This window comes from Asterias amurensis, chromosome 13, assembly GCF_032118995.1.
Source record: "Asterias amurensis chromosome 13, ASM3211899v1".
In the NCBI taxonomy this organism is placed as follows: Eukaryota; Metazoa; Echinodermata; class Asteroidea; order Forcipulatida; family Asteriidae; genus Asterias; species Asterias amurensis.
Window position 1 is genome coordinate 13524479 of NC_092660.1, and position 10458 is coordinate 13534936.

Below are 10458 nucleotides of genomic sequence, written 5' to 3' on the forward strand. Positions count from 1 at the left end.
TTCATGTACATGTAACATGACAAGGTAGGCTAGTAAAGCCTATGCATCCAAATAAATTACAAACTTTTCTGGACTCCCAAAATCACCAACAGTATTCAAATAAATATATAGATTTGGTAAAACTACTTATCACTCTACTAAAGAATAGTACTTTAATAAATTTTCAATTAGTAAAAAATGTATTGCTATTTTAAATTTATTATTAAATCAACTACAATCTCCCCCAAAAGACAGTACTAGCACCGGGGTCATGAAAGAAAATCCCTCTCTCTAGATTATCAGGAAGGAGAAAATCTCTAAAAATAATCTTCATCCAAATTATAGGAGGCATGTTGAAATGCATTTCCACCTTCTGTTCAACTCTGGAGCTATACATTTCAAGAAGCTTCTGGGAACAATATCCTCAGCACTAGAGAAGTTAATCAAAGAGCATGATTCATTCTTATCTGGAAAAAAAATAAAGCTAATTGTTCACACATAAAAAGTTTGAATTCAAATAATAGACTTTGCAAGTCTTGCGCGTATTTAAACATTTGGACACAAAGTTAACAAGTATGGTTCTTTCATGTGTTTCAGCAAAAAAAAGTTTAAATCCTTGCCAGACTTGCACAGTCTATAGCATGAAATTCTCCTTTCCAATGGCTCATAGGCCATCAGTAAACACATCATTTGATTAACCAAGCCAGCCTGCAATATGATACCATGTGGTGAATGCTACGCAGTCACTATAGTTGGACCGTACCAACTATAGCACTCAAATTGAGACCAGTCCCATCAACAGTTGGGAACATTCTAAAGTTGGGACGGAACACACCACCATACACAAACCGTGCAGTGAAATGGCTTCACACGGTTGACTAACTCACTTGAAATTTACCAAGAATTGGAGGATGCTATTAGTATAAATAATCCAGAAACATCCCCTTGGGGGTCAAGCAACAATCTATATTCTTATTTACACTATTTACTTTCTACACATCACCTCCTAGTGCTGAGCTCACATTTCAACTGTCAAATTGATAGCTTCTACACCAAAGCTTGCTTTATAAAATACTGTCGAGAATCATCATGCACTTCGCTCAACCTAACAGCAAAATCCCAAATGCATCAGATACACCATCATAAACAAAGTCCAACAATTTTGACTCTGTACACCAAGAACCCATCAATCAATCTGCATGTTTTGTTTGATTCTGTTGAACTAGGACTGTACTCCTAGTAAACTGATCATACTTTACATTGGATCAGGCACACCTTCATACATGTGATCAAAGCCCAACTTTTGACTCTGTCCACCAAGAACCCCATCAAAATCCCACTGCATTAATTATTTGATTCTGTTGGAACGAAGACTGCACTAGTAAACTGATTACTCAAGGCGAGACACAAAAAAAGGAGAACATAGGAAAATCACAGAATACTGATTATGTCTATTATCATTCCTGAAATCCAAACAGTGAAACATTTGTATTTCAAAGATGGAAGGATTTCCAAGTGCATATGACTGAGGGATTGCCAAGCAGAACTGGGTGAGAGTTCTACCACCTTTAGCAAAAAACATCCCTTAGACCTTCCCTAAGTGATCACAGTTGGTTCTTGACGACCTGTGAGCTCTCGTAGCTGAGAGATTCTCAGAGCGATATTGATGAGTGGTTGTAGAACAATTTGTGCGTCCAGAGGGAATTTGGATTTGTCCGATTCGTAGCTGTCGATGTACATGCGTACCGTAGCCCCGCTGCTACCAGTACCGCTGAGCCTGAAGATGATCCTTGAGCCATCTTCAAAGATAATACGGATGCCCTGAGAATAAACAAAATTAAAAGGTTTGTAAAAATAAAGAATGTAAACAAAAAAGTAAACAAAAGCATACTATAAAAATGTTTGAGCGTGAAACCAGCTTTCTACTTGTTCTCACCCATACACGCTTGATTTGCTGAGATGCAGTGAGCCATTCCAAAAGCTTTATTCCGCGTACTGCATCTCTTTGGAACTCCATGACTGGCGCATGTTTCCCTCCATTTTACAATCTAAACTGTTTTAAGAGGGAATATCAATTCCCATCTTTAGCTCACAAGTTACTTTCATCTTTAAATTTTTCTTCTTGTAGCTCCTTACCAAGAGTGGCCTTTTAAGCCTTGTTTGGGGCAAACTTGCAGCACAAACCATTTAAAGCGAAAGCTGGGAGGTGGTGTTTTCTGCTACTTTTTGTCAGACCTAGGTCCCTTTCCCGCAAGTTTCATTTACGAATTACAAGTGTTTAACTATTTCCTAGCAGTACCTGTTTTTTAGACACGCTCTTGTCAATTGGATCCGTGTACTCAAAGTCGTCCGCCTTGGCCACTTTGTACGTCTTGTCACCCTCCGTGAACTCCTTACCAATGAACGCAGCTACGGTCTCCGTCGATACTTTACTCCTTAGATCAGTCATCATCTGCTGCGCCGGTTCAGATTCAACATTCTCGTAATCGTACCTGGATGAAGTCGGAGACAAATTTTATTTATGAAATCCACAAAACTTTATCATGCAATAAACTTATCAAATAAATAAAAAAAAAAATAAAGTTATTAGGCACATTTGTGAGGTTTGATCTGCTGCAGAAAGTGATCCCGCAAAAGTCTGTTGCACAAAGCCTTACTCAAGGAAATACAAGCACAAATGAAAAAACCTCATCAGCAGTTCTCAAGCTGACCCAATCCATTCTCTAAACTCTACAGAAGTCCTAAAGCAGCATGCATCGACAGGGCCCAGCACGGTCCTGAAGACCAACAGAGCATACTGATCGAAACGTTAAGTTGTTAAACAACCGCCTCTTTTCAGAACCAACCCAACTCAAGAAGAAAGTTTTTATGTACATAGTTTCTCTGCAGAAACCATGCTCTAAACAGAAAGTACAGAGAGTTTCAAATACATAGTGACCTCATTAGAACCTACTTGTAGTCAAAACTTACTTATCGGTGACGCAAAACAAAGAAACTTTTACCTTGTGAAAAAGTTCCTGCCGTATTTCCCCCAGTGATCCATTAAGATCTCTTCTACACTCATCTGCCGGGCGGCCATGATGGACATCCACGCCAGCACCGCCCACAATCCATCCTTCTCCCTTATATGGTCACTGCCGGTCCCGAAGCTTTCCTCCCCACAGAGGGAAAGCCGAGAAGCGTCCATGAGATTCCCAAAGAACTTCCAGCCTGTTGGGACCTCAAAGAATTCCAATCCTTCTGCTTCAGCCACCCTGGAGATTTATAAAAATAGATGGAAGAAATAAAGTGTCGGCTCTTTTACAATTGATGCGCCCTCTACTGAAAGTTTCTGTCCTACACCAGGGAGATCTTGTATTAGACCGATCCCCTGTCTTTATCCGCAAGGAGAAAGACAGACACTGGTTCTTACAGACCCAATGATTTCATTGGATACAATGATTTCATTCGATAAATGTGCAGTGAATTTTGCTTTTCACATCTGTGTGTTGATTGATCCTCAGCTGCACTTTAGGCCGTCTGCATGCAGTGTGCACTGTATTATTATTAATACTTGCATGTAATGTTGTTTTATATGTAAACATGTTGGTAGTTTGACCGCAAATCTTCATGTGAAATGAATGCGAAATCAAAGGTACGTTTAGAAGGGGATTGATGCAGGCTCAAGGCTGGTATCTGGCGTTATTCACACGCCTTGAAGTGTGACATTAGATAATCAGGTAAGAGTTGTGTTAGCCTAAGCAGGCATGGCATATGTTCCTTGAAAAAAGGGAGCAAAATTTCATCTAGTACAAGGGCTGACCTACATGTACACAAAGTGTAGACTTCACAGGCGATTTAGTCACACAATTGTTTTGATTTTTTTCAAGGGCAAACAAATTCGGAAATCAAACTAAATTAAGAAGAGTAACATACCTGCCTAAAGTCAGGGACCAATTTTTTGTTGGACAAACCCAGAACACTTATCGTGGAAGAGTTGGGGGTTTACCCCCTATGTTTCTGGTTCACATCCTTGGTTTCATTTCCAGAAATATATAATAATATACAAATAATGACTGCTTCGAGTGCTAAAGTTAAAACTACGACTCCCGAGGTGATCCTCAGGGCGTTGTATTTTCCTGAGGCGCAGCCGAGGGAAAACAGAATGGTCCGGGGATTGCCGAGGAAGTCAGAGTGTTTACCATAGCACGAGTAAAAGCAGTCAATATTTGTTTTATAACACCCCAACAGACTATTCATCATCCTCGTACACGTATCGTTCGTACGGGCATTTCAGTTACACAGATGCACAACTGATTGGGTTCAAGGTGGTTAAAAAAAAACGTCTAGGTACTGCACGCTGTGTGATAGTCGTCAGACTCGACAAACGATGCACTATCACACGGCCGCCGTTTCTAATAAAACTAAGACATATCATGTGACGCGCTCTAAACCAATGAAAAGGCAGAATATTTGTAAGAGGTGTTATAATATGAAATATGAAAGATAAAGATCTAGTTGTGCCAGGAAGATGAGGGGATGATTCTGACCTGTCTAGAGCTCCACTTGTGGGCATGCTGCGTGCGAGACCCTTGACTCCAGTCTTCTGGAAGTACGGCATACACTTAGCATTAGCCGCAATGACAGCAATGGAATCACTAGGAGTTACAAAGAACCCGTTTTTTCCAAGAACCATGTTACGATCCTGAAAGCAACACAGAATATCAAAAGTTCATGAAAATCTGAGCGTTCATAACTACGACGTTACTAAAGAAACTTGATATTTCTATTTCTATATGAAAATTTAAGCATTCCTAACAAATACTAATGAAACTATTAGAACTTCAAAACTTGCCATAGGTTCGAAAGTTAAATACTACATGGTCATTAGGAGGCTAATCATCCTCAATCGCTGCTGAGAAACTGAATTGAGAAGGACCTATCTGCAATGTGCAGGCGCCAAAGGCATGTACAGTTGCCTTAGGCAGCCAGCCACATCATCGATAGGCCTATATGACCATGGAACACAGCCAGAGATTAAAAGTGTTTGACTTTTGCAGAGGGAGGAAATCAGAGGGCATGGAAATAACCTTTGTGGCAGAGGAGAGAACCAATGCACAACTTTACTAACATAAGGCCCTTGCCAGGAATCAAACCAGGGGCCAATATCACAAAGCAATAAAATTCATCGCAAGAGAAATTTGCAGTTTAACCATAGTGATTTGTATTGTGACATCACAATTTAAAAGCAACTACGATTGATTTGCAGTTACGATCAATCTTAGATCCTTGTGAAAATCGGCCCCAGGGCCGCAGTGACAAGAGGTGAGAACTCTACACACTAGCCACCCAGAAAACCCACTAATAATGTATCTTACCCCGTCCCCATCAAAGGCGGCTCCAAAACCATGGATGCCTTTCTTCATCAAGGTCACAAGGTCAGCTGCGTAGGTCAAGTTGGGGTCAGGATGGTGACCTCCAAAGTCTTCCTTAGGGACACAGTTTAAGCAGCAATCCTCCTGTGCACCCAGCTCTTGGCAGAAGATACGTTTGGCGTAAGGACCGACCACTGCAAATAAAAGTGTTAATTTTGTTTTACATTCTTAAATGTGTAGCAACATTCTCACAATGTCATTGCAGGGTGTCATTGTCATGTACAGTAAAATATCTCTTGCAAGTACTATAAGCTTTTAAACAGCTACTACAGCAAAAAAAACTGTTAACAAGAATACCCATCAAATAGTGCCAAGTTATGATGGATTTATTTAGCAGAGCAAATTGCTAAACAATTTCATAAGCTCAACAAGTTTAGAGCATGGAACCAGTCACAAGTAGTACACAGGACACAGTATTTGGCTGATAACCTGGTTCTGCTATAGCAGTAATCTCCTGCAATAAGCTAATAGTAGACTTTTGAGACGCTGGCGGCAGCAGATATAATTGTCTTTTTTATGCGGCTCTGAACTTGCGCGCGCAGGCTGTGTGCGTAGGTCTGAGCACGCCGGTGTGAAAAAGGACCGTCTAGCAGTCTCCCATTACTACATGAAGTTTTCACAATCTTGACGCAGACACTACTACATAGATTGCGCTATAGTGTTGTCCAAAGCCAGTGTATTCAAATTACAGTTTATAGCAAAAGTTTGACTGTGCATTTTAAGTTATTACTAACCTCCGTGCATCGCGTCGACAACGAACTTTAGCGATCCGCTCTGCTGCTTCTTTAAAGCGTCAAAGTCAAATATTTCTTGCATTAGCTCGAGGTAGTCCTCCACGGGGTCAACTACCTGAAAGACGAATACAAACGCAAATTTATGCTTTGATGTGAGGCTCTAGAAAATAAAATAAAAATCACACAAAGTGTCAATAAAACTTAACTTGGGTTTAAATGCAATAGCATCATCATAGTTCGCTGTGGTTTTGGATGATGGATAAACTATGCCAGCCTGCAGTTATTATGTGATGAATACATCCACATTGTACACAGTCACTCCTCATACTGTCTGACCGTTCAACATCATCCACTTTGGTTTTCAATTGTCAATAAACTCATCTATCCTGTAAAATGTGGTCAATACAGACCACAATCAACAGTAAAATGCACTTCTAGTTGGGTGACATTACCTCAACAACAAACTTTCGACCTTCGACCTCATACTGCTGTGTGCCCACAGCACTAACGTCCACTTTTAAATCTGGGCAGTGCCTGATCGTTGAGATGGTCTTTGTTATTTCATAGATGGCGTTAGTCACTCCCTCCGGTGCTGGACCTTAACACAGGAGTGAAAAGTTAGCATGAATGATTATTACATGTAAATTTACCACCATTCTCTTTTGGACACAAGAACCCAAAATTCTCTACTCCAAACTTTCTGAAGAAGATTAGAAGAAGCCCGGGCCTCCACTAGAAGAACATAATCAAAATAAACACAAAGGGAAATGGAATCAAAGATCATTTCATTTAGGAAGTCAAGTATATATTATTATTGTTCACCATGTATGGGTACAACCACGTGGGAGTGTTGGCTCTGGAAACCTACCTCCGTTTGAAGTATTGAATTTGATACCAAAGTCTCCATCTGGCCCCCCTGGATTATGACTAGCTGTAAGGATGATTCCTCCCTCAGCTTTGCACTTGCGGATCAAACAAGACATCGCTGGCGTTGACAACAAACCATTTTGACCAATCACGAGCTTGCCGACCTAAATATCCAGAATGAAAATTATAGACTTTAATATCATCCTGCAGTAATTTTTCTTTAGTAAAGTGTACAATGTTTTTTTCCTAAGTTAAAGCCATAATACACTTTCGGAACAGAAAAAAAAAGTTCACAGATTTACAAATAACTTAAAGGGTTTACAGAAGATAATGGTAAAAGAATTCTCTTGAAACATTATTCCATGAAATGCTTTACTTTTTGAGAAAACATTAAAACTATTATCAATTCTTGACAACGAGAATTACAGATTTAAAGTAAACACATGTCATGACACGGCGAAATTCCCGTTTGTTTCTCCCGACTCCGAAGACCGATTGAGCCTAAATTTTCACAGGTTTGTTATTTTATATATAAGTTGTGATACACAAAGTGTGGGCCTTGGACAACACTGTTTACTAAAAGTGTCCACTGGTTTTATCCGGTACCTTTAGAGAGAAAAATCTACTGCAGGGGCAATTAAAGGGGCACCAAGGCAACAACAAGGCCTGTACTGAAGCAACACCTGTGCTCTCTCCATGAGGTATCAGGGCTACGGAAAATTATTGTTTCTAAGGGTACCAGCATCATAGAATTTGCTGTGCCGAGTCTATGGAAGTAGGCCTTTGGTCTTCACTGTAGTATTGTGACCAGTCTCTTATAAAACTAATAATTATAGGCCTACCAGCTAAAATAAACAGCTCCACTTCCTGATTGTACTTCAAGTGCTTGGTATTTGTTTTCCTTCTTCTGTGGTTGTTCCGTTTCAGGAAATAAACAAAATTAATTTGTGGTTTTGCATATTTTTTTGTTAAACAATTTTGTTTAAAAACAAAAACCGAAAGGTGAATCAACAGTTGTGCCTAATCGAAATATAACATTTGCTTGTAAGAAACAGCTAAAAATTTAATAATCATCCATCACAAAAATAGGATAAAAATATATTACTATCTTATTTCTAGTAGTTCTATGGAAATCATTAAAAAGTTCTTGTATTTAATTAATTAAAACTGAAACTACTGATGTGTCACCATACGCTAATTCATCAAAAAATTTACTTACTAAAAGTTTGCCAACTAATTGAAATTGTTTTTGGCACACCTGGTATTTGCATAGCCCCTACAAATAGTGTCAACACGCTGGACTCACTTGCCAGACTCACGTTCCGCACTCCCTCGAATGATTCCAGTGATATAAGGCCTAATTTGAGTTGTGGGTCATACCATAGTAGTTGTTTTATCATGACCAAGCATTAATTTAATAATAATAAAAAATATTGAAATAGTAGTATGGTGGAATAGCTTTAAGAAATGAAATTTTAAAAACAAATTGTAGTTTTTGTTTTTTAAAGACATAAGTGACATAGGCCTACCGACCGGCCTATTTAGTAGTAATTCATAAATACCTTGGACAGTTTTGCTATTCCTATTGGGTGGAGAGCGTGTCACGTGAGTGTGTATAAACCTTTATATATGACCAGTAAATAGTGTTGAAACATGGGCGTGACACGCGAGGTTGCAAATGTGCTATTCCGTTGAGAGCAACGGCCGGGACAGTTGTGCTACATCACGCGAGCCGATACGCGTGATGCACACAGCATTCCCTTGTATAAGGAGTTGTTTACCTGAGGGCGGCAGAGGGCCTTACCATTTCATAGCTGGAGGGGTGTTGTTTTGGAAGAAATCATTGAACAATTATAATTTTTGCATTTATTTTACTTATTGACCAATTAAGCATTGATATTGATGTTTTTTGACCAAAAAGGTATTTATGAATGGAAGTCAAAGTGTGTTGAATCGGTTTTCAACTAGTAGTTTAAACCCGCCGCGGCCTGGTTCTTGATAATTTACCTCGACTTTGTCTCAACAAAGTTATCAAGAACCAGGCCTCTTTGGGATTAACCCACTAGTTGAAAACCTCTTCACCACACATTGATTACCTTATTAATATCATTTTTTATACAAAATATGCAATTCCACAGACTACAGTCTACACAACAAACAAGTTAGGTATTATTTGTTTGGTTTATCAAACAATAACTTAAGTAAGGTTTAGTACACAACATTTTCATATGTATATATATATAATACCTTGTATATCATATTCTTACCCCATTTGCGGCAGCAATTTGTATGATAATCTGGACGGCCGTCTGCATGTAAAATCTCCCGTCCCCGCCCACCACCAGCGTGCAACCCTCCCGTCGTCCGCCGTCGATCGCGGCCAAGATGCTCTGTACGAAGTTGGCCGTGTACCGCCATGGTTGGAACACCGTAACATGCTTCCGGAGACCGCTGGTGCCGGGTTTTTGCCCCTCGCAAGGGACTGTGGACTCGACTTTCACGCTAAATGTCTTTGAAGACATTTTGAATGCGAAGAAAATGTTATTTGAGGAGGTCTTTCCAATATATCTTTTTGCCGGTAGTTCGTTTTGTGTGTGTGGATTGTGCACGTACGCAAACTTAAAATTTTGTAGCGCCCTCTCTAGGCGACAAAGCCTTCATGCTTAAAGATGTATGTCAGATTTTTGGCCCCAAACATTAAAAAATAGATTTTTTTGAGTGAATGGTATTTCAAAGAGTATCACCCGCTCTAACGAAAAATTAACTTTTACTCTTAATGGTCAGGAACCATGACAAGAATTTAAAACGTTTTACATAAGAATTGGTCACGATATATATTGTCGGGATCCGACAAAAACTAATTTTGAGCATTTTATTTCACTGCTATTAATAATTGGCGGGCTTTTTCGAGCAATGGCTCAAAATGAAAGCTTGAAACTTTCTCGACCCCCATCAAAATCATATTGAATTTTAAATCAAAATGTTTGGGTCAGATCGGCCAAAAATCTGACATAGCATCTTTAAAGGCAGTGGACACTATTGGTAATTGTCAAACACTAGCCTTCACAGTTGGTATATCTCAACATATGCATAAAATAAGAAACCTTAGAAAATTTGAGCTCAATCGGTCATCGAAGTTGCGAGATAACAATGTAAGAAAAAACACCCTTGTCACACGAAGTTGTGTGCGTTGAGGTGGTTGATTTCGAGACCTCAAGTTCTAAACTTGAGGTCTTGAAATCAAATTCTTGGAAAATTACTTCTTTCTCGAAAACTATGGCACTTCAGAGGGAGCCGTCTCTCACAATGATTTATACCATCATCCTCTCCCCATTACACGTCACCAAGGTTTTATGCCAATAATTATTTTGAGTAATTACCAGTAGTGTCCACTGCCTCGAGGTCCATGGTTTTTTTTCTAATCATACTAAATAAGACAACGCCTATGCAATTTTATTTATTTT

The 10458-nt window shown here is 39.3% G+C and overlaps 1 protein-coding gene across 1 annotated transcript; it reads right to left on the reverse strand.

Annotated features, from left to right (window-relative positions):
• Positions 1 to 15: 15 nt before the first annotated feature.
• Positions 16 to 9595, reverse strand: LOC139945854 (phosphoglucomutase-1-like). The gene is made up of 9 exons (XM_071943345.1): positions 9262 to 9595; positions 6996 to 7158; positions 6580 to 6725; positions 6128 to 6242; positions 5337 to 5527; positions 4509 to 4663; positions 2982 to 3233; positions 2279 to 2471; positions 16 to 1800 (listed from the first exon to the last, which is right to left on the reverse strand). Exons 1-9 carry the CDS (start codon positions 9514 to 9516, stop codon positions 1576 to 1578), a joined length of 1695 nt encoding a protein of 564 aa, XP_071799446.1. The 5' UTR covers positions 9517 to 9595; the 3' UTR covers positions 16 to 1575.
• Positions 9596 to 10458: the final 863 nt, after the last annotated feature.

What these genes read in the sequence shown, in the direction of transcription:
- LOC139945854 (XM_071943345.1), bottom strand. Translation starts at nt 9,516, where the DNA reads ATGTCTTCAAAGACATTTAGCGTGAAAGTCGAGTCCACAGTCCCTTGC. An exon ending in AAATTGCTGCCGCAAATGGG is followed by an intron (nt 7,159 to 9,261) that starts GTAAGAATATGA and finishes CTGGATATTTAG; the next exon opens with GTCGGCAAGCTCGTGATTGG. An exon ending in GTCGAAAGTTTGTTGTTGAG is followed by an intron (nt 6,243 to 6,579) that starts GTAATGTCACCC and finishes TTCGTCTTTCAG; the next exon opens with GTAGTTGACCCCGTGGAGGA.